General features: G+C 42.1%; 3 protein-coding genes and 1 long non-coding RNA gene across 16 annotated transcripts in view; 3 read left to right on the top strand and 1 right to left on the bottom strand.

Annotated features, from left to right (window-relative positions):
• The window catches only part of LOC132427388 (uncharacterized), a 106,838-nt gene that overhangs the window by 42,073 nt on the left and 40,491 nt on the right, over window positions 1-24,274 (bottom strand). For 12 of the 13 annotated variants that reach the window (XR_009519892.1, XR_009519894.1, XR_009519887.1 and 9 more), the window contains 3 exons: window positions 10,843-10,910; window positions 10,338-10,399; window positions 8,330-9,079 (listed from right to left, as the gene is read on the bottom strand). This is a non-coding gene — a long non-coding RNA (uncharacterized lncRNA). The remainder of the gene's footprint in view (window positions 1-8,329; window positions 9,080-10,337; window positions 10,400-10,842; window positions 10,911-24,274) is intronic. The other variant, XR_009519891.1, reaches the window with a different exon arrangement.
• On the top strand, window positions 1,519-2,244 carry LOC132427377 (interferon omega-1-like). The gene has a single exon (XM_060014812.1). The coding sequence runs from the start codon at window positions 1,519-1,521 to the stop codon at window positions 2,200-2,202; it is 684 nt and encodes a 227-aa protein (XP_059870795.1). The 3' UTR covers window positions 2,203-2,244.
• LOC132427385 (interferon alpha-13-like) lies at window positions 11,996-13,797 on the top strand. The gene has a single exon (XM_060014821.1). The coding sequence runs from the start codon at window positions 12,334-12,336 to the stop codon at window positions 12,844-12,846; it is 513 nt and encodes a 170-aa protein (XP_059870804.1). The 5' UTR covers window positions 11,996-12,333; the 3' UTR covers window positions 12,847-13,797.
• On the top strand, window positions 16,543-17,088 carry LOC132427383 (interferon alpha-1-like). Its single transcript, XM_060014819.1, has one exon. The coding sequence runs from the start codon at window positions 16,543-16,545 to the stop codon at window positions 17,086-17,088; it is 546 nt and encodes a 181-aa protein (XP_059870802.1).

The raw sequence follows: 24,274 nt of genomic DNA, 5'->3' as shown, positions 1-24,274 counted from the left end.
TTGCCTTTCTTTACCTCCCTTTATTGTTCTTACCTCATCATGAATTAGAACTAATGCAGGAGCAGCGAGGCAAATCTTGTCCAATAAGTCACTAAGTGAATATAAGTTACAAAAACTTTAAATGAAAAATTACACACAAGTAAAGGAAAGAAGGCGATTTCTCTCTGACCTAATCCTGGGCCTCGCTGCCCTGCATTCTCAGAGGGAGACAGAGACAGAGGAAGGGAGAAGCCCACTGGCATCAACTGACTGAATGGACAACTGAACCTCACTGGTTTCTGTGACATAAGCTTTATCGAGAGACAACACCGTCGCTGAATTCTCTGCCCCCAGCTCAGAAACTTTGAGCATAACAAGTGTTGACTAGTTTTAGTAAAAGAGTTGAATAATAAAATTTGTATTTGGCAAAATAAAAATTATGTGTCTACTCAGGGTAAAATGATTAGAATTGGGTAACTCCTCCACCACCTTAGAGAAAACACACTTTTGCTCTCAGCATCTGAGGGCTGCTGACACTTCTGATACCTGAGGACATGGGTCAGGAGGGGAGGAGGTCACCACTGAGGACTAGGGTCCTTCACACAAACACTCCGGGGGCAAGCGTGAGGGTCCTGGAAGATGAATTATTTTCCCAACAAATAAACAAGCCCCTCCACAGATAGGAGATTGTAAAGTCCTCGGGATGTGGTGAGCCTGCCCTCAGGGTGGGAGTCCAGGTTAGGAAGGGGACTCTGCCACTCTAGAGGAGAGGGTGTAACTAGATGTGATCTCTCCCTTGTGACTGAGGTGCTGCTGGGGAAATACAATTGTCTTGGAATTAGGATCTCCACACCCATATTCTCCTGAAAAGAATCAGGATTCCCAGTAGGGGTACTGGCCCAGCCATTGGAGGACTATAGGTCTCCAGTAAGAAAATGGTGGAAAGAAAGGACAATATCTATAATAGTCCTCACCTCGTGGTCCCCTGAAGCATGACCACATGGATGTGAAGGAACATGTTCTAGAAGGAAAGGAAACATGGGAGAAGCTCATGGACTCATAATAATCAGCCTCTTCTCTAAATCAAACACTAAATAAAACCCATCTTTTGTTTCAAAGAGCTTATGCCAGAGTGATCTGGTAAATCCCTAAGCAAATACAGAAAGCATACGGCTGAGAGAGCCTGCCTTCCTAGGTAAAGTAAGAGGTAAAAATGGAACCTAAGATCAGGGCTAAAAATTTCTTCCTGGAACAGAGAAGACCAACATTTATGCATGAAAGAGATATAGAATGTGCGTATTTACAAACCTACATCACTTCTGATTTTAAGACGAAAACCTTTCTCATTTCATTAATAAATATCCATTTGGATGGGCACATCTGAAATTACTGGGAAAATTAAACTTCTTGCAAAATTAATAGTTTAGAATGATGACATCTTCATAGACCATACTGAGAAGATCTAAGTGAAAATCAAAAAAAGGAAGTAAAAGTGTATAGAAATGTTTAGAAAATGAAAATTACTGTGTTCCCTATTTAATGGCCTTGCTTAGAAAGAATGTCATCACAGAACTTACCGCCAAGGTTCCCCCGGACGCCCGTCTCAGCCAGGCCAGCAGCAGCCTCATTTGCCCCATGGCCTTCGTGCTCTCTCTACTGACCGCCCTGGTGGTGTTCAGCTATGGCCCTGGTGAATCTCTGGGCTGCGACCTGTCTCACAACCACGTGCGGATTAGCAGGAAGAACTTCATGCTTCTGGGCCAGATGCGGAGAATCTCCCCTCGCTTCTGTCTGAAGGACAGAAAAGACTTCGGTTTCCCCCAGGACATGGTGGATGGCAGCCAGCTCCCGAAGGCCCAGGCCACCTCTGTCCTCCACGAGATGCTCCAGCAGGTCTTCCGCCTCTTCCACACAGAGCGCTCCTCTGCCGCCTGGGACACCTCCCTCCTGGACAAACTCCGCACTGGACTCCATCAGCAGCTGGAGGACCTGGACGCCTGCTTGGTGCAGGCGATGGGAGATGAAGAAACTGCCCTGGGAGTGACGGGCCCTACACTGGCCGTGAAGAGGTACTTCCAGGGAATCCACCTCTACCTGAAAGAGAAGAAATACAGTGACTGTGCCTGGGAAATTGTCAGAGTGGAAATCATGAGATCCTTGTCTTCATCAACCAACTTGCAAGAAAGGATAAGAATTATGCATGGAGACCTGGGGTCACCTTGAAATGATTCTCATTGACTAAGATGCCCTATCACCCTTGCACACATGTCTTTAGTCATTTCAGAAGGCTCTTATTTCAACTTTAATCACAGAATTTATTGTATTAATTCAGCTACTACTTTGTCAGTAGTGATAAGGAAGTATATGTTAAATTTATTCAGCTTCAGGGGCATCAGTCCCTAAGCAATGACTACCCTGTTATTTATTTATTCTGTTTATTTGTTTATTTATTTATTTATGTATCTTATTTTTATATTTTCATATCAATATATTTATACTTACATTGTATTAAAATTTAGAAAATATTCACCTTTCCATTTCATTAACTTTGCATTTTGTTTTATTTATTAAATTCTTATGAGAGAAAACTTCTTGAGTTTTTTAAGTTCTGAAACCTACATTCTTATCTTTTTCTCTGTAAATTTATTTCAGACTAGTATTGGTCCATTTTGTCCTTTGGAACAGTCCTACCACTTTCATTTCAGGAAATGCTTGTCAAAAGGTGGAATTCCATGGAATTGAGGGAAGTCCTGGAAATTATGGAGAATGGTTAGTCCTGATGTCATAGGTGTAACTGATCTATACCACCAGGAAAGAGTGGTCGGTGCAAATACCTGTGGGAAGGAGTCATCTCCTCGAGGGAAGCTGGTGACATATGGTGTTGACTGGCCAATCCTGGCACCTTCCTCTCACCTTCTCCCCGGTCCTGCTTTACTGAACCATTCATCCCTTACACATAACTTCAGTCCCTCCACCTCACTGACCAGCTACACAGCTGCTCTGGTTCTGTGCAGGTTTCCAGCTTCAAGGTTTCTGTTAGAGTGAAAGCCACAGGAAGAGAGCACAAGTGAAAGGAGAGTTCTAGGATTTTCAAAACCTCTATGAGAAGGAGCCAGGCTTCATGGCACTGGATCCCAGCTCTGCTATTAATAGCAGTGTGACCTTGACAAATAACACAATCACTAAGCTCCCTAGTTTCCTCATCTTTAATATGGGGACAATAGTAGTATTTTTTCATAGGATTATTCTCAGGATTCAATGAGTAAATATACACAAGAGGCATAAAAGTGTGTCTGTCAGAAATAATCAGGACTGTTAGAGTCACAGAGTGGCTACTATCGGCGAGGAGAAGGAGAGCTGCTCTGAGGTAGCAACTGGAAAGCAACATAAGAAACATGCTAGGTCCTGGGCAAAATGTATTACGTTTAACTTGGGTGCTAGTTTCACAGTGTATTCAGTGTGTGAAATTTCCCTGTGCTGCATGTTGAATATACTTGCAATTTCTGTGTATTATACTTCTTTTTTTCCAAAACAATTTATTTATTTATTTATTTACATTTTATTTTTGGCTGCATTGTGTCTTTGTTGCGGCATTTGGGGGCTACTCTTCCTTGCCGTGCGCAGGCTTCTCTTTGCGGTGGCTTCTTTTGTCACGAAGCATGGACTCTAGGCACGCGGGCTTCAGTAGTTGTGGCACACAGGCTTAGTTGCTCCGCGGCATGTGGGATCTTCCCGGACCACGGCTTGAACTCGTGTCCCCTGCATTGGCAGGCGGATTCTTAACCACTCTGCCACCAGGGAAGTCCTTGTGTATTCTACTTCTGGAAGATATTCTGGGAATTAGTAAAAATTCTTTGAGAAAGAAGGATCAGCAGAAAATACTTGGATCTACTTTAAAAATGAATAATATGGAACTAACAGAGACCTCAAATAATGTAAAAAGTCACATTTTTCATTAATAACGTTTGTTGCTTCTTTAGTATGAGAAAGGCACAAAATAGCTCGTGAACTCTTTCATTTTGGGGGCTTTCAGCAGCAACGCAGAAGCAGGAAGAAAAAAGCAGGAGCTATGAAAGGTAAGGTTCTGCTCTCCAATCCTGGGCTCTCCCGGGTTTGATCTTAGTTCTCTTCTCCATACAGTCCCAGGTCTATAATTGCTGGCAATGTCACCTCCTAGAGCCTGTACTCTCAGAAAATAATCGCCCCCCAGAGGAGAGACTCAGAGCTAGAAAGCAAAGAAGTCAGGACCTGGGACACTTCTAACCCAGGCTCTGCTCGTCCATGTGAAAGCTGGGCCATGGCGCTTACTCATCAAGTGACAGTGTGAGACGTGGTGGAACAATGACTGTTTTGGGGGCAAAATTTTGGGTAATGACTCAGACAACTTAACCTCCCTAAGTTTCATAGTCTGTGTCTGGGAGAGTCCCAGGATTGTTGTGATGATTGCCTGGGGCAATGTGTGTGAAAGAGCTTTGAAATGACACCGCTCTACACACATGGACCTTACTATTAGTGTCATTGAACCTCTGACCTCGAATAATTCTAGTTCCTGGGCATTAATCTTGAAAGAATCTCTTCCCAGTAGAACAGTCTGCTCAGCATGTTCCACTCTCTCTTTGCTTCCACTCTCCCTAGACACACCCAGGCTCCTATTTTTGGTTTGCAGAGCTCACCTGAAAGGCACTCATGTGACACCAGCCCCACCCTCTCTTCAGAAAGGTGATTCATATCTTCTGTCATCTCAGGCATCCCTCTTGCTAGCTGGCCCTGTGGAATTCCAGGGTCCTAGTCCAGCAAGAGGTTGACACGAGGGAGTCCCACTGGGAACAGATTATGGAAGGAAGCCTTGGGGTAAGGCATCTTCTGAAAACAAAATGGTCTCTCTCAAAAACAGCAAAGTTCATTCTTCACAAGTAAATCGTTTCTTCTAAAAGAGAATGTTTTCTTTTGTCTCTGCTGCATTTGGGGGAAGGATGCAGTAGCCCAGGAACTGGGTCTAGGGAAAAGAAGAGGTTCTCCAGTTCTGACTGAGAGCTGACTTTGAGTGTTTGAGGCAGAGGAAGGTTAGGGAGAGAGTCTGACAGTGGCCTTGCACACCCTCTACCATCTCAGCCACCTTCATTTGTGTCATGATGAATACAGCCCTTCACAAAGCAAATACAAAAGCATAGGAATTTGACAAATGCTGAGGGGCTTTACAAATTGAGAAAATCCATTAAAGAAGGAGTCTCAGGAACTGGACTTCCCAGTCCTTCCCCTTCTCCATCATGATACTGATCTGTAAACAGCCGTGGGTTGGAATGTTTCGGGTTACACAGGCACATAGATTCCCAATGTCCCAATCAGCCCCTAGGAACAGAGACAAGAAACTTCACATATTCCCCAAAACAGCACTGGAATTTGGCATTCCTGAGGTCTCAAGTTCAGAAGGAAATGGAACAAACCAGAGGACCCCAAATATTTTGATGGAGAATAACTTTCATCTAACTCCAAGGCCTTCTTGCGTCCTGATGAAGGCTGGGCAAAGCAGCTCAGCTCCCCAGTTCTCAATTTAGCCTTAATGAAAGTGTACAGCTGAGGACTTTTCGCCTTTCCTTTCTCATGGGACAGGCTCTGCAGCAGCAGGGATGCAGAACTCCTGGCCATGTTTGTGGTTGAGCAAGCAGGGACAAGAGGAGGCCAAAGGGGAGGCAGAGCAGTATAGGGTCGTAGCAAACCTGGGAGTGGAACTGCATAGTCTTATCAGGCTTAGGAAAGAGATCTCCATCTACATCAGGTACCGTAGCACTCAGCTCACTCTCCAGCTACACTTCTTATTCCCACCCAGTAACCTGCACACTGTTAGGGACATCATTGGTCCTCAGAGTTGTTAATAAAAGCGATAAGTGTAATAAGCTGAACATAGTTGTGTCAGTAAAAGTGTTTGAAAATGACAGTCTTGCTGCATCTTCTCTTGGGGGTTACTCTTGTCTTCTCAGGTGACCAGTAAATTTGTTAGCTCGGCATCCCCTTATCTTCCTTCGGCTTCATGCATGATTTAGGGCAATTGTTTTCTTTTTCCTACAGTACAGTTTTCTCAGCTTTAGAATAGGGATAATGAGACTACTATATTCCATTCAACATACCATCGCATGTTATATGCTCTATATCATGAGAATATAACAAGTCATAAACTTATCTTAAGTGAGCAGATTATTTTAAGCACCAGGGACATATTAAACATAGCAATGATAGTTGTTATTGTGACAGGTATGCACAAAGGAGTAAAAGCCATTATTTCATGTCCACTCAAAAGATACATATTTTTTTAAGATTTTTTTTTGATGTGGACCATTTTTAAAGTCTTTCTTGAATTTGTTACAATATTGCTTGTGTTTTTTTTTTCATGTTTTGGTATTTTGGCCCTGAGGCATGTGGGATTTTAGCTCCCCAATGAGAGATCGAACTCACGCCCCCTGCATTGGAAGGAGAAGTCTTAACCACTGGACCGCCAGGGAAGTCCCCAGAAGATATTGATATAATGCCATATTTGTGCCTTACTGAGCTCATAATTTTGTTATGCAAAAATTCTACCTCTGTGAATTAAAATAGGATCATCTTTTTAAGTATTGTGCAAAGCATACAAACACATTTTTTTAAAATTCTACTAGCAAATGCAATATTCTCACAGATGTACCAAACACTAGATTGCAAATACCCATGGATCTCTAGTGGGCATCAAAACAAAATGCAGTCAGTGCATTGGCACAGAAGATATTTATCAATATTAAGTAGAAAGTAATATATTAAATTTAAATTTACATCATGCTGAAATTAAAAGCGTTTTGATGCAGATTACAAATTTTTATGCAATTTATCCATATAAAATGACATTTTGAAGTAGTGAATAAAACTCTCCAAGGAAAAACCCTGATTATATATATAAAGCTGAATGCTTTATCTATGAAGCCTTAAGGGTCTTCTAAGACCCTTGCTTAAAACAAATGAGAGGAAAAAATATCTTGAAAATTGAGATTAATTTCTTAAGATACTTACTAGGTCATAAGATATTGCCAATAAGCTACAATTTACTGAGGTTAGAGATCAACGTGAAGCAGCCTTGGCTGACATGTCCGAAGCATCAGATACTTCTTATTATACCCGCCATTTTAAAGTCTGACGCTCATCTGCTCTCCCTGTCACCACCGTCCTCTGCTTTTCTGCCCCTCCTTCTCTCCTTCCTTTGTTGACTCCACACTCTCATCTTAGGGAATTGGTGTTCCTCAAAGATCTATGCTAGTCCCACACTTCATCCTCTCTGCGCATATAGTCTCAACCTCCCAAATAGTTCCAAACGTCCTCTCTATGACTGTTGACTTCCATATGCATGTCTTTACCCAGGGTCACATCTCCAAACAAATGTCATTAGCTCCAAACCCTCATATTTACCTGCTACCCTAGATAATCTCCACACATGGCCAAACTTGACCAGCATGTAATTACCTGGCAAACTCCTGCAGACCCCTGGGATGCCAGCTTACCAACTGCTCTTGCAGATGCTTTCCCTGATCCATGCAAGCCCACATACTCCCAAGAACCTGTACTTTCCCTGTCAGAGCATTAGCATTCCTTTCATTGAACACGTAGTTACCCATATCCCCACCAGACTGCAAGCTCTGTGACAGCGGGCAATGTGTCTACTATTTTCATTGTACCTGGCACCCACCACAGTGCCAACAATACAAGGGATAGTCACACTTCTTTGTTGAAGTTTAAATTCCATGATTCTATAATGTATTCCACAGTTTACTGATCATGCAACTGCTGAAACTGAATCAGCAACCATTAGACATGCTTTCTCCAAGAAAAAACAAGTAAAAGAGAATAGCTCCAGCTGCTATAACCTGTCATAATGCCTTGTGCATCTCCCTCATAACCTAGAAAGGGTTTCAAGCGCATTTTTTACTCTTTAAGGCCTGTCTTCTCTGACAGAGTGCTCCATTAAGAAAGTAATATCTTTCTTTTATCTACCAATATATTAAAAAACACAAGTAAAATCCTGAAAGCAGAGATACTTCAAAATATTTTAAGAACCAATGAAATGAATAAAACGATTTATGTTCCTGTTGGATTTTAAGGCAGATTAAAGGTTTAAGGACACTCTGATTTTCTTTAAGATATGAGTTAAACCTAACACTTAAAATACACCTTTTGCACCCCCAAAGCAAAGGAAAACAAGACACAAAGCTGACCATATCATAATATGAAGAATAAATTTGGTAAATATAACAATCATCATAGAGAAATAAATTCTAATTATTACAAATTAAAAATAAATTTTCTCCCCATTCCAAAGTATTGTTCCACTTACTGTTGAAAAACAATGTGCTGAGAAGACTCGATGCATTTACAACTGAATCAGAAGAAAAGTCATTGAACTGAGTGAATATGGACGCACTAGAGGCCACCTCTAAGCAGAGAAGACTCCATTGTAGAAGATTGGGTCCAGGTCTCCTTTTCCCACTCCTGGATTCTCTGAGGTTGAACATACAGGGAAAGCACACTCTGATTTTCACGCCTTAACTTCCACTCTCATATTGTCCTGGGCACAGCAGCTGTGGACTTTCTTTTCAGATCGAGCCTGGTCCTTTGGAAGTTCTTCAAAGTCAGGCTGGAGTCCTCATTGCCCAGCAGGGTCTTTTCCTCTCCATCTCCTGCACCAAACTAGTCTCCAGATCTGCCCACTGTTGATCAAGCCCACTGAGGAATTTCAGCTCTTTGTGCTGAAGACGATGGAGAAGTGCTGTATCGTCTCATGGAGAATGAGGCGGCCTGAGCGTTTGGGAACTGGCTGTCAGCCAGCTGGTGCTGATGGGACCTGAAAACCTCCTTGTCCTTCAGGCAGGAAAACAAAGAAGATTCTCCCTGTTAGGGGCAGGACTGTGAGGGTCTCCTGCTTTGGCAGCCTGTGGTTCTGGGCCAGGTGACAGCTAAGGGTGCAGACAGGGCTGGAGAACATCATCCTGGGTGTCCTCAGTGAGGAGGGTGGCAGGCCCCGGTGAGCCTGGTGATGCAGGTGTCTGGCTGTGGGAGCCTGTATCCAGCTGCTGTGGGTACCTGCCTGCAAAGGAGATTCTTAAATAAGCCATTTATGGGCAACATAGAATGTCACAACTTCAATTCTTTTATTACACTGGAAATTAAACACACTCCTGGAACATGAAAGAGTATCAATCCAATAGGATGTATTCATCTAAATGAGACCCAAGGTTGAAATAAAAACCTGAGTCTCAATATATCTCTTTTTCAGTTCTAATACGAATACTTAGAGGTTTGACCCTGTACTCTGTTTTGCCACTTCTTAAATTGCACCAAAATACAACTAGCCTCACCTCTCTGCATTCTCCTCTAAAGGGACTCATACATCAGATTTAAATTCTTCCACATTTCCTTACAGGACCATAGCTCACATTTTCTGAAAGTTTACAGATAATGGTGACATAAAAATGAACAGCAAGGGTGAATTCATGCAGTTCTCTTCATTCCGTCACCAGAAATGTTCTGACTGCGTATATATGTGACAATGCGCTTGGCAATGTGGATTCCAGGAAAGTGAGGCAGGGATGGTGACTGCCCTCCAGGGAGCAGGGAGGACAGACTTTAGAGGCAGGATTAGGATGAAGGAAGCACCACGGGCTCAGTGCAGCTGAGGGCCAGTGCTCAGAGCTGATGAAGAGGAGGGCCTGGGAGCAGCAGAAGGCTCCACTCTGACAAAAATCTGGGGCTCCTGAATTTAAATGACATCAGATTTTCATTTCATCTTTTAAAAAATGGAGACACCGTTAGTTGTGGTCACACAAGACATTGCCGAGATCAAATAAAATAAAGTTTGCAAAGTACAGGCTGAGAATTTGAACAGAGTGAATGATAGAAGGCTTTTGTATTAATATAACAAATGGAAACCTCTAGAGTCCACCCTCAGCCCAGCCAAGAGAAGCTCTGAATACAGGTTCCTTAACACTCAGGGGTCTGCATGTTGAGGCCCCCAAATGCAAACTCTAGGAGAGGGATTGCCTGTAGGCCTGCGAAGGAGTAGAGACCTAGTCTCCACCCTTAGAGCAGTGCCCCGTACATTAAGGAGAGAAATCCTACGGCACCTGAGGCTCTTTGCAGCATCTAAGAAAGTGTTTTGACCTCCTCCCCATAAGAATAAAAAAAAAAAAGCCTGCTCTGTGACTAGTATAAATGAGATAAATAGTCCTTTTCCTCACCTTATTTTGTTTCAGACCACCTCTGGTGTTAATTTTTAAGACACAGATTAAATTATACTTTAAAAACAAACACATAACCTCAGAGAAAAAGATCAGATTTGTGGTTACCATAGCCAAGGGGGTGTGAGTTGAGAAAATCAGATGAAGGCAGTCAAAAGGGTTTTTTCTTCCTTTAAAAAAAGACATTAAAATAATGTTGTAGAGACCAGGAAAATGGTAAGAAATATATATATGGGGGAGAGATGATGAGAATTAAAGCATTCCTAGATTTTCAGCCATGGAACAGCACAATACTCTAATTCAAAAGCTATTTCCTGGGTTAGCATTAGGGCAACGTTAAGCTAGTACTTCTCTTAAGCACGAATGGTAAGAAGGCACCAAATCTAAGTCATCAAGGTAAAGGATGTTTTAATGCAACATTTTAAAATGAAAATTAATACCAAAATATGCACGAGGAACAAAATATAAAAATTTTAAGTAAAGAAATGAAGCTGACCTCCATTTGCATGGCCCTGACAGTCTTACAAAGTAAGCCTTCGTGATGTAAATGAAATCTGGGCAAATTCCACTTAGTGTATAAAATTCCTACTAAAGAAAAATGAAAAAGTCTGACCTGCTAAACGTCCTCAATTGCTTGTACACACCAACTCTTCTTTCTAACCTTATAGTCAAGGTGAGGTCCTGGGAAAGACATTTCAGGAACATGAGTTAAAATCAGTTAAGACTATCACGGGGTCATTAGAAATTGTCAAACATGGTAATTCCCTCAATTAAAAACAAGCAAAAAAGTAATCTTGACAATACTAATGAGTTGGCTTCCATTAAAGATAGAAAAGTAAAACTATATTAAACACTTGGGGCTTCGCAGGTGGCGCAGTGGTTAAGAATCCGCCTGCCAACTCAGGGGACACGGGTTCGAGCCCTGGTCTAGGAAGATCCCACATGCCGTGGGGCAACTAAGTCCATGTGCTGCTACTACTGAGCCTGTGCTCTGGAACCCGCGAGCCACGACCACTGAAGCCTGCGCACCTAGAGCCTGTGCTCCTCAACAAGAGAAGCCACCACAGTGAGAAGCCTGCACACCGCAATGAAGACTGAACCCAGCCTAAAATAAATAAACCCAGCCTAAAATAAATAAACAAATAATTATATGAAATACTTACTTTAGTAGAAAGACAATATAGTTTAAATAAAGTTTAATAAAATGCTATATTTTAATATGAAAATATATTTTAATATTCTATGCTTAATATTGAAAATATTTTAACATAAATTTATAAAAATATCAAACATTTAAAATATTTAATTTAAATATGATATGAATTAAGTTAAATATAAAATTAATTTTAAAATGTAAAAAATAAAAGGCTGTGAGTTTTTTTTAATATTCCTACTTTTCAGATATTCAATACTTTCTCCCTCACTTTAACGCTGTATCCTTGAAAGACTCCATGAAGTCCCAGAGAATCTACAGGGCGCTCAGCTCCCGCGTCCTCGGCCCCGGTGGTGGCCGCGCGCCGACTCACCCCTCAGGGCGTCCCCAACACCGTCCTGTCGTCCCATCGCCGCCGCCGCCGCGTTCCCCTTTCTCTGGGCCTTCGCTGTCTCGCGCCAGAAACCAGCCCGAATCTAAAAAATCGGCTCCCCTTTCTCTGCGGCTGGGTATCGCTCTGATTTCCCACCTCAGACCGCTCAGAAAAAGGCTTCTTTCCCAAAAATTGCCTCGCTCAAGTTTCTGTGAGAAAATAAAGCGCAAAACTCAGGGGAAGCCTGAAAATGCACGGTTCTTGTTCCCAGCCACACAAAAATGTCTCTGGCGAGGCCGCGACAAGGCTTCCTCTTCAACGCTCAGCACCGAGAAAACCAAGGTGTTTCGCGTATGCTGATTATTAAAGCAGCCTCAGGGACTACTTTTCGCCCTGTCTCTCGAGCTGCAGACGGCAAACTCAACAGTCGGCGTTTCCCAAACAAACCCTGCGCCCTCTACCGGCCACCTAGGGAAGAACGCTGTCCACAGTTCCAGGGAAGGAAGCTTCCCACTCATTAATTGTTCGGCGGTGCCCACGCCTCTCCTGGCGGCCGTCCAGTGAATCACCCTTTCTTAATGGCCCAGATCTATTTGCTAGCGGCAGGAGTGCTGCTCTGCTCTATCCCTGCTTACTCTCTTGGCTGGAACTTGCCTAGAAGCCATAGCCAGGAAAACAAGGACGTCTTCCAACATTTGGAACAGTTGCAAAGAATCCCCTCTCAGTGGTGCCTAAAGGACAGAACCGACTTCAAATTTCCTTGGAAAAGAGAGAATATCACCCCAATCCAGGTGACTCAAGGCACCTGTCACCACCATCTGATGCTCCAGCAGATCTTCAACCTCTTCACCACAGAGGACAGCCGTGCTGCCTGGAACAACACCCTCCTCGATAAACTTCTCTCTAGCCTTCATCTGAGGCTGCACCGACTGGAGCAGATGAAAAAAGACAATCTGGATTGTCGAGATTTGGGACGTGCTGCCCGGGAGTATTTCCATGGAATCCATGTCTATCTGAAGGCAAAGGAATACAGCCCCTGTGCCTGGGAGGTTGTCAGAGTGGAAATTAAAAGGTGCCTTTCCCTTATGTAAGAATCCTCAAAGAAATGTCAACAAATACAGAATATTTTTTATACTCGTGACACTTCTCATTCAATTACATTAGTGTTCAAGTCCAAAGCAATCTCGACTTGTGTTTCCTCACAGGCTGAAAAAATGTCTGAAAAGAAAATCATGATTTTAAAAAAGGTTTTGACAGAACACAATCTCTTTTCTTGTATAAATAATTTTATAACGTAATTTAAAAGATCACTTTAAGTTTTGGGAGAGGTATTTGCTATTTTCAACACATGAAGTATAGAAAGGTTTTTTGGATAGTGTGGTCTTAAAGATATTTGTCAGTTAACTTAATGCTGACTGCTGTAACGGGTAAAGAGAATGCTGTCAGGAATTTGATCATAATAGAATCTTATCTTTCCCTGGTATAAGAACACAAGGCAGGCATTCCTGATCAGATGGATGTTCTAAGTTGCTCTCCAAAGAATGATTCGGGGACATGGGTACCCCCTGTTTTGTGGATTTTTCCATCATCAACAGGTGACTGCAAATTTTTCTGCAGTATTTGAGTCTATTCCACTCAGTGGTAAAGGGAAAAAGTCCGGTGCATCACATGGGACGTTTTCAAGGGCCAGGACTATACAGGGCAAGAGCCCTTCTGCTCACATTACATGGCCTGGATTTATCCTCGTGGAAATCTCACTGCAAAGAAGTTGGGAAATTATTGGATGATTAATAGACGAGGAGACAAGTTCAGTGCATAAGACCACTTTTCATCTTTACACTATTTGTCCTAATGAAGTTCTGGGTGGGGTGGAGGGGAACAACTAATGTTCTTGCTTGCACACACTTCATTAAAAAACAATCTGACCCACAGAGAAAGAGAGATATCATTTATATGTGGAATCTAAAAAAAAGGGTACAAATGAACTTATTTACAATACAGAAACGGTCCAGTTCTGGTGAAAGCCTGCTTCAGGTCTCACACTGCAGAATTCTCCTTGTATCATCATACAGCAGGAGAGGGAGGCATTTATCTCTGACCTCGTTGATAAGGGCACTAATTCCATCGTGAGGCCTCCATCTTCACACCCTAATCAAGTCCCAAAGGGCCCGCCACCTGATACCATCACTTTGGGGGTTAGGACTTCCAAATATGAATTTTGTGGGGACGGAAACATTCAGACCACAAAGGGCATTGAAGGCTACATGTCTTGGCATCCAGAAGAGAGAATATATTCATGTAAATAAAGAAGAATGAGCCATTTACCAGGCCAAAAGAGCAGACCGAGGACTCAGAATCCAAACTCTTCATTTCCAACCTGCAGTAATGCTTCAATTATTATGTGTCAAAATTTGGAAATCAAACTGAAATGGACCCCATCGTCCCTTGAAAGGGAATGAAGACACAGGAGGAAAAGGATCATTCATCAGTCTTTGTGAGGAGTCTCCAAAGAATCTCAGGATATAGGTAGTCATTGCCACATCCGTAAAGACCCACCGAAGAGTAACGTGGTTAATTGTCTGGTTGCTGTGACCTGTGTGAATCAGGGAGACTTTGAGTTCAGATACGTGGCTCTGTATGTGACATCAAGCTGGTTATTTTCTGTCATGACCTAGTAGAGGACAAATTAGCGACGAGGCCATCCTCCTGAGTTTAATAGAGTGCCGGGCAACGGCTGAAAATTGTGCTGCTCTTACAACTTGAATCCCCAGAGCCACAGGCACCTTAAAGGAAAGAGAATCCTAGTGGTTTTAGCAACAAACTCAGTAGGCATGACTGATACCAGTAGGAGTAGAATGGGAATACCAGCCACTGTCTATTATAATCGCAGCAAATACGACCGTGATAAAGGAAAATAGCTTGGTCCTTCGTAACTGCCTTCCAGTGGGAGGAGACCATCTGAGAAACTGCTTTCGTTAAAAGTACCTGTTCGGGCTTCCCTGGTGGCGCAGTGGTTGAGAGTCCGCCTGCCGATGCAGGGGACACGGGTTCGTGCCCCGGTCTGGGAAGATCCCTCATGCCGCAGAGCGGCTGGGCCCGTGAGCCATGGCCGCTGAGCCTGTGCGTCCGGAGCCTGTGCTCCGCAATGTGAGAGGCCAAAACAGTGAGAGGCCCACGTACCGCAAAAAAAAAAAAAAAAAAAAAAAAAAAAAATTACCTGTTGCGTGATTACACTGGGCCTGGTGCCGAGGATACCACAGAGAATACGACAGAGTCCAGTTGCTACAGAGCTGATTTGCCACAGATAGTCACATACCTATTATTTATTGAAAGATCCGTATTAGAGGGGGCTGAGGCCACAGAACATCCACTGCAAAATAAAAGAATTCATGATCAGAGTTGAAAGTGAATTCTTTCCATGATACCAATCAACATTTATCCAGTTCTCAATTAATTACAAAGATGGTTTTCTTTTGTTTGAAAAGAATAGGCTTGGATTGGAACCTCTGACAGTCCTTTGGGGAATCTGAAATTCAATGCAAAAATACAGAGAAAGATTCAAATCGATGATGATTCCTAAATCATCTGGGAGCAGATCGCTCCCACGGGTGCAAACAGTAGTTGTTAGGGGTGCGAACAAATCTTAGCTACTACAATGGTGGGTGGCACTCCAAAGCTCAACCCTATCCAACCCTATCCTTTGTATTCATTTTTCTCTTTGGGTTTTCTTGTGTATGAGACGAGAGGCATTGACATTGAGTGCCTGGAAGATACACAATATGCAGGATCAGTGCTACAAGCTATGGTGGCTTGATGTTTCATTACAGGACTTTCTCTCCATCATATGATTGAACTCAAAGTCATAATGTGAGAGGTGCCCTCTGCTTACTTATGAGCTGTCCTTGTCTGTCTTGTGGATTTTGCTTATGTTTGAGCCTCAGTGTGATGTGGGCATCGGGAATTAAGCACAAATAGGTTGTATTTTATTATTTAATTCTAAAAAAGTTATCTAGGAGATCAATAATTACGTCTAGTCCTAAAGAGAAAAAGTTGTTGACAATATCTAGAGGAATATCTAGCAGCTAGTGAAGTTAGAAATCATTTTATGGTATGAATCAAAACTAAGGATTACTTAAAAATAAATGTTAAGAAAATCATTTAAATTGTCAATGGTTTTAGCAGTTTTGATAGATTTTAAATATATCTATACATTGGTATTCTTATGAAGTATTTGTATAAATTTTTATTGAATATGTAATTTGATACATTCCTATTTATTAAGTAAATGTATTACATTAAAAGTCATTCTGCACACTTAACCAAAATGTTAAATTAATTGCAGTAGCTTTTACAGCTAATTTTTAGCCTAAATATTTTTGTCATACTCACCACTGCTTTGAATAAAAAGAAAAAACTTTTCACTTTCTTTTTCTATTTATAAAGTAGAGATATGCATGGAGTACATACTAATGTACACAGTATATCTGTGTATCAAAATTTCATAGGGGAGCCATATGGAAAAAAAATATCTAGAAAGGTTCTGTGGGCAGGAGAAGGGGAGGCAAGGATGAAAAACAGTGTTTGAGAAACGCTGCCCTAACCTGTCTGGAGAGTGCAAAATGAAAAGCAAAAACAGAAGTAGAAAGTAAGAGGGAACATTCAGAAAATGGAAACCAATTCGCTCCCATTTAAGACCCAGGCCTGAAGGAAGGTCTTCAGAGAACCTAGAGAGCAGGGTTCACAGAGTCCCCACCTCAGCCAGGCCGGCAGCATCTGCAGGGTCCCCGATGGCCCCAACTGTGTCCTTACTCCTGGCCCTGGTGCTGCTCAGCTGCAACTCCAACTGCTCTCTGGGCTGCGACCTGCCTCAGACCCACAGCCTGGCTAACACGAGGGCCCTGATGCTCCTGCGACAGATGAGGAGAATCTCCCCCTTCTCCTGCCTGAAGGACAGAAATGACTTTGGATTCCCCCAGGAGGCGTTTGGAGGCAACCAGTTCCAGAAGGCTCAAGCCATCGCTGTCGTCCATGAGATGATCCAGCAGACCTTCCAGCTCTTCAGCACAGAGGGCTCGGCTGCCGCTTGGGATGAGACCCTCCTGGACAAGTTCTGCACTGCACTTTATCAGCAGCTCACTGACCTGCAAGCCTGTCTGATGCAGGAGGCGGGGCTGGAAGGGACTCCCCTGCTCAAGGAGGACTCCATCCTGGCTGTGAGGAAATACTTCCACAGAATCACTGTCTATCTGCAAGAGAAGAAGTACAGCCCTTGTGCCTGGGAGATTGTCAGAGCAGAAGTCATGAGATCCTTCTCTTCATCAACGAACTTGTAAGAAAGACTCAGGAGGAAGGAATGACACACACCTGGTTCAACTTGAGAAATGATTCTCACTAACGAGACCACACTTCCACCTGTGCTGCCACGTCAAAGACTCTCATTTCTGCTCTCATCATGCCCTGAATTGAATTAATTTATCAAGTGTTTTCAGGAATATTAAGAAACATGATGTTCTACTCTACAGGCACTCGTCCCTCATAGATGCCCATGTTGATCTACCTACTTACTTATCTACCTAAACATTTATTTATCTATTTTAATATTTATTTCACTATTTATAAAGATTTAAATTATTTTTATTTACATAATAATATGTGCATGTATACATTGTGGTTACGAGAAAAAATATATACTTTGTATTAACTCAGTTTAGGAGTTTTCTTTGTGCATTAAATTCTTACTAGAGAAAACTTCCTGTTTTGTTTTTTTTCTTTAAAAAAGAAACACCAAGGGCCTTCCCTGGTGGCGCAGTGGTTGAGAGTCCGCCTGCCGATGCAGGGGACACAGGTTCGTGCCCCGGTCCGGGAAGTTCCCACATGCCGCGGAGCGGCTGGGCCCGTGAGCCATGGCCGCTGAGCCTGCGCGTCCGGAGCCTGTGCTCCGCAATGGGAGAGGCGAAAACAGTGAGAGGCCCGCGTACCACTAAAAAAAAAAGAAGAGAAAAAAACACCAAGCCTGAATGTGCAACCTGATTAAAGAATGTATGTTACAATTCCTTGACCCATCATTACGATTTTCACGTTAGAAATAAAAATAGACTTCTAGCCAGGTCGTGGGTTGCCCTCAGGACCTAGAGGTGAACATAACTAATCCAATTCTGCTTTGGGTAACTCTGATTTTTTTTTTTTTAAAGGAAAGTAACCTAAAAACAATAATCAGTTAATACAGGGACTTCCTTGGTGGTACAGTGTTTAAGACTCTGGTCTCCCAATACAGGCGGCCCGGATTCCATCCCTGGTCAGGGAACTAGATCCTGCATGCCACAAGTAAGAGCCCACATGCCGCAAACAACTAAAAGATCCTGAATGCTGCAACCAAAGATCCCGAATGCCACGATGAAGATCCTGCACGCAGCAATGAAGATGCCGTGTGCCACAACTAACACCTGGCACAGCCAAATAAATAAATAAATAAATTCTTAAAATCCGTTAACTCACAATTAAATTTAATTATTTTTAAAATAGTACTAATTTGTAGTAGAAATTAATATCGGTTAAATTTAGTGCTACAGTGAGAAGGTGGGAAAATGGAATTTCCCCAGCAGAAGGTGGATCATGTCATGCGAGGATATAGAAATTAAAGCAGTAGATATTACCTATAGTTAACTAGTAGACATTTTAGTGCAAATGTCCACTGGATACTGGACATGGCAATTTATAAGCAATTCCATGAAGTGTAAAGCAGAAGAAGTGATCAAACAGGAGGAGAGTATCACACGAGAAAAGGACTGAAAATTGAATCCTATGACCTTAACGTTAAAAGTGAGGGAACGCTACAAAGGAAAGCAAGGGGAATGGCCATATGTTAACAGGACAAGAGAGAAAAGTGAGAACACCATGTCTGAAAGACTGGAACTGCTTAGAAGATTCAATGCATTCGTGAAAACGTAGATGGAAAGTTCTCCTACATTGGGAAAGAGATGGCATTGGCCACTTAGTGACAGCTTGTTTGGTAGAATTAATCAGCAGAAACCATAGTGGAGAAGGTGGAAGGATGAATAATAGAAGGGAATGACAATATATACAGAAAATAGGTTTGAGATAGTTGCCGTCTGAATTGGAGGAGAGACATAGGGTGGAACCTAGAATGGATGTGGATTATTTTTTTCTCTGCATTCTTTTCCTTTTTTGAACTATTTTTTGCTTCTGAAGAGATTTCATGGATTTGATGTACTGAAAACTCGTATCAATGTTCAAGATTTGATTTACTTTAAATCCTGACATTTAATCACTTACAGTGATAATGTATCATTATTTTGATGAATATGATGTTGAATGTCAGTAAGCTGCTCTGCGCTTGAAACCATCCACTACAAGGGAAACAGATAGAACTGACCTTAGTGAGAGCTGATTTGCTGAAATTAATCAGCAGAACCCATACTGGAGCAAGTGGAAGGGTAACAAGAGAAGAACTCCCATTGTCATTATTTCACCTGGGGAGTCACTTTACTTCTTTCACTCTCATCATAGTCAGATTTGCATTTGTTTTCCTTTTACCTAAGTACATCAAATGTGAGGACAGCTTTCCAAGAAAGTTGAATGGAGAAGCAAATCAATGATGTATTGCACATTATGGAAAATCATGGTATGGGCCCTTTATGTTTCCATTTTTGCTTCCCTCTTAAGATACTCAACTCAAGATGAAAAAGGAAGTAAATCAGTAGTAGCAAGACAAACCTTGCCCAGAAAAATACTAAATGAAAAAGAACGTATAACATTACAAAGACTCTGACACCAGGAAAGCAGAGAAGGCTAATTTTATCTAGCATCCTATGCCCTACATTTTCACCACCCTACGTCTTCACTGTGAGATGGAGAATGATGAACCAAGAGGCTCAGTAGAAATGTACTGAATCATCTAATGATGCTTAATAATTACTTCAATATAAGGCTCTGACGCGAGGTCAGTAGAAGCTTCTGATGGGAGGTCTAATGGAAAATCTAAGAATACTCTTTGTTAATAATTATTTGGAGTAATTATTATGAACTCTGTACTAATGATAAAATGGTGAACAAGATATAGACCTGTCACCTATGGTGGTTACTTGTCAAACAGGTCTAATAAATCTATTTTCAAGAAGACCAATCCCAAAGGATAAGCCAGCTTCGCTGATATGGAAAATAAAGAGGGCAGAAACAGAGCCCAGGACTTGAAGTAAACATAGCCAACCTCTAAGCAAGAGAATTGTAAATCCTCACCCTAAAGGCCAATTTACCTCAGTTCCTTTTACCCCATACATCATGTTCAACTTTCAACAGAAACTTACCATACTAAAAGGTGAAAAACACAGTTTGAAGAGACAGAGCAAGTATCACAACTAGACTCATATACAGTAGAGATTTAGAAATGATCAGACCAGGAGTCAAAATGATAGTGATTAAAGTGCAAAGGGCTCTAATGTAGTCATCTATTTATTCTTCTACTTTATCTCAGTCATACTATGTATGGTATTTAAAATAGTTTTGTTCATATAATATCATGTTCACCTTTATAGTGTTTTCAATATAATAAAATATGCTTACCTCTATATTGTTTCAAATTATCTTCTTGTTTAATTTATGAAACTCTCCCCCAGATGACATCTTGGGTTTTTTTATTCTTACAAAAAGATGTAGCTTTAATTTGCAAGGCATACTGAAACATGGATGATAAATTCTACTCATCATTCTCATTATTCATTTATTTCAGTGGTTTATATTTTATTTTATTTTTTTAAATTTTATTTATTTTTCGCCGTGCTGGGTCTTTGTTGCTGTGCGCAGGCTTTCTCTAGTTGTTGCTAGCAGGGGCTACTCTTCGTTGTGATGCGCGGGCTTCTCATTGCGATGGCTTCTCTTGTTGTGGAGCACGGGCTCTAGGCGTGCGGGTTTCAGTAGTTGCGGCACGTGGGCTCAGTATTTGTGGTGCACAGGCTCAGTAGTTGTGGCTGGCGGGCTCAGTAGTTGTGGCTCACGGGCTGTAGAGCACAGGCTCAGTAGTTGTGACCCACAAGCTTAATGGCTCCGCGGCATGTGGGATCTTCCCGGACCAGGGATCGAACCCGTTTCCCCTGCAATGGCAGGCGGATTCTTAACCACTGCACCAGCAGGGAAGTTCCAGGTTATATTTTAAAACTTCATATTTCTATATTGGATATATGATAGTTCTGAGAATACAGAGGTGAAAAAAGAGAATGCCAAACCTATTCTTCTGGAGAGTTCAGTTTGGAAGAGATAAAAGATATAAACACAGTAATCATGCTAAATTATTTCAATTAAGTTTCCTATTACAATGAGAGATAGGGAAAAGGGGATTCTCTCACCAGAATCTGGAATGAGGCATCTCAAGAAGGGGAGAAAGCACATGGACTCCATAAAGTGGCCAAGAAACATCTAAAGACAGACTTCCCATTGGAAGCAGCATATGTGGATGTCGTTCCTTAGGAGTAGAGTGTAGAACGAGATGACGACCGAAAGCTCATGAGGACCTTCAACTTTTAGGAGTGAGAAAGAGAAGGAGAGTCTGAAGAGGGCACAAAGCTGGAGTAGCCAGTGCACTTAGGAGTCAAGCAGGGAAAAATGATCTTCAGAAAGCACCAAAGAAGCAAACAAAGAGCTTGAGAATTACAGAGGATGGAAGTTAAATAATTATTTATATGTGATATGGATTTCTGCATTGAGTCTAGATTCTGCCAGGACACACGTGTGATGCTGGGGAATCACTTAACTTCCCTGAGCCTCAGTTTCCTCAAATATAAAGTACGGAAAATATTCCTAGAGTTGTATTGAATATTAGACCAACCAGAACATTTAAGAGCACCTAGCAGAGTATCATCCACAGAGTGAGGGCTAAACAGGTAGTGTGTTGTTTCCTATATTTTTCATATAGGTCTAAATGGGAATAATGAATTCTCCTCCCCCTCTCTCTGTCACTGACTGCAGAACAATGACAGCCTAAAAAACAGAACTGGGAGAAAGTGTGTCATCAATTGTATGTAATTTTACATACAATAATATACATATATGGTACATATATATGAATACATAGTATAAAATATACCATATATCTATCTGCTGATTCTGATGAATGGCACAATTCCCCTTCCCCTCTGTTTTCCTGGATCCCATTCTTTCACTAAAATATCACAATCATTCAGTTCCACCCAGTGTAGAAATCCATAGTGTACTTTCCCCATTCACTCTGCATTCAGCTGTACTGCCCATTCATACCGCTGTTTCCTTCTCCATTAGGGTTTCTGGCTGTCAATTTCCCCTAAAGACTAGAAAGCCACCAATGGAAAGCAGAAGCTGAGTGAAAGTTCTAGGTTTGTCAGAAACTCTCATATGACTCCACGCTCTCCGCCTGCCAAGCACTGCAGGTCCAGACTGTCCAGACTCCCAGAGAAACACAGTAAATAGATGGCACCCTGCCCAACACTGAACAGTGGTGGAGAATTCCAGGAGCTCACCTGTGCCTCTATTTGCACACTTCCACGTGCTGACTGCACTAGGAGGAACTCACCTGGTTCAGGACTCTTATTTGCTCAAAAAGCCCAAAGCGCAGGAAACATGGAGTTGAAAGGCAGCAGCAGCTTGAGAACTTGGAAGGAGAACAGAGATGTTTAAAGCGTTCACTGGAACAGCGGCAGGTCCTCAGGACATGGAAGAACACAGATGAGCTGCACCGAGGCAAGTGTTCTCCAGAACATTCCTTTTCAGAGAAGAAAAGAATGAGGTGCATGCGATAGCACAGAGTTCTCCCATAAGGATGTGGCCACTAGCAGTGTCCCCAGCACTGATACCACAGCAGCCTGCGGAGTCTTGGAAGGGACGAGGGTTACCTCAGTGCCAGCTGCAAACTTGTTTTGTCCTTAGGACCCAGCAAGTAATCACAGAGCAGGGAAGGACATTCCTGGGGACAATGCAATCCAAGGAATTTCTTACATTCCATCATGATGTCTTTGCCCCTTTGAAAGACAAACAAAATAAAACATGCTTGAATAGAAGGGACACAGGCAGGGATTTTAATATATTTAGCAACAACTGGGGTAGAGCCTTTCCAGCAGGGCAGGTATCAGTAACATGCACACTGGAAGGTCACAATTTCTAAAAGCAACAAAGAGCTAAGTGGAAATCCATTTATTTAATTTAGGCACTTTGGAAAGAGGACACTGATGGATCAATCATCTTTCTATTCTTTCCAGTTGGTGCATACAGCACTGAGTAGGTACTTTTAAAGTCAGAAGGACATTTAAAGTACATTTAGAGGTTTGGGAAACTTCCTAAGGATTAGGGTCCTAAAACAAGCAGAAACCATTCCTATATTACTGCTAAAAACATCATTTTATTAACAAATGATTTTTTAAATAATATTTTTATTTCAATTCTTCAGTATTATGATGTTTTAATGGGCTGAGGCTAGAAATTTAAATAAAGACAACTATACAAGGCCATGAGGGTGACTCTGGAGTTCAAGCCAGACTCTCCCTGCTAAGGAGCCCATTAAAAACCTTCACTGCTTCTGTCTAAGAAGCGCGTATGCTCTTCCGTCTTGGTCATACATAAGGCCTCTTCGGTACCCACATCTTAACCAACAGTTGGAACAATAAAGAGTAGAGATTCTTATTTGGACTCTACCAGTAAACAAATGGATGTCCAGCCTGGACTGTAGGTGAGAAATGGAGGTGTCTTCATTGAGATTGAGAACAGCAGGCTGACCTGAGGAGGTCTCCTGGGAAATCAGTGAGGTCCTTGTTGACTGGAAACAAACGACAACATAAGAGCTGGGAGTTCAGTTTTTTGGGAGGACTTACTGAGGACTATAGCCTGGAGGACAGCCTCTCAGTCAGCTCTGACGAACGGCTCCAGGACAGAATGGGGATGTCAGTATATATGTGATTGTGGTGAAGAGGATACGTGCAATCAAGGACACATCTTGGGAGAAGGTTGCTGCTAGTCATGAGGAGCATTTGTCACTATTAATGCTTTTAGTGCTTTTCTAAGTATGAGAAGTTGCAAAAAATTGAATTCATAGAATTTCTCAGGAAATTATCTAACTACCTGCAGGCCTATTCTGTCAGTTTTCCCAGAGCAGAGAGTGCCCCATTCCTGAACTCCTGTCAGGGCGTGTTGGGGTAAGGGACTGCTGTGGCTAATGACTTTATTCTTGTAGAACCAGATGGTGAGTGACTTTTTAGTTGTCATCCTGAAGGAGAAACGTCAGAGCTCACATGGCTAGAAATTGTTAGGTGCTTTTTTTTTTTCTCTTAAACTCACAAGAAAATGCAAGCGTTAAAAATACATAGATTCCAGGGGTCAGCTCTTCTAGGGTTAATAAAGTTATTTTACCATATTTCATTGAAGAAATCACTCACGAAATCTTAGACTTGGCATTGCGTGGCTTGAGTGATCTCAGTTCCCTCACCGGGGATTGAATCACGGCCACGGCAGTGAGAGTGCCGGATCGTAACCACTAGGCCACTA

This window comes from Delphinus delphis, chromosome 6, assembly GCF_949987515.2.
Source record: "Delphinus delphis chromosome 6, mDelDel1.2, whole genome shotgun sequence".
NCBI classification, from domain to species: Eukaryota; Metazoa; Chordata; class Mammalia; order Artiodactyla; family Delphinidae; genus Delphinus; species Delphinus delphis.
The sequence above is the reverse complement of the archived record's forward strand: the minus strand, read 5'-3'. Positions and strand labels throughout refer to the sequence as shown.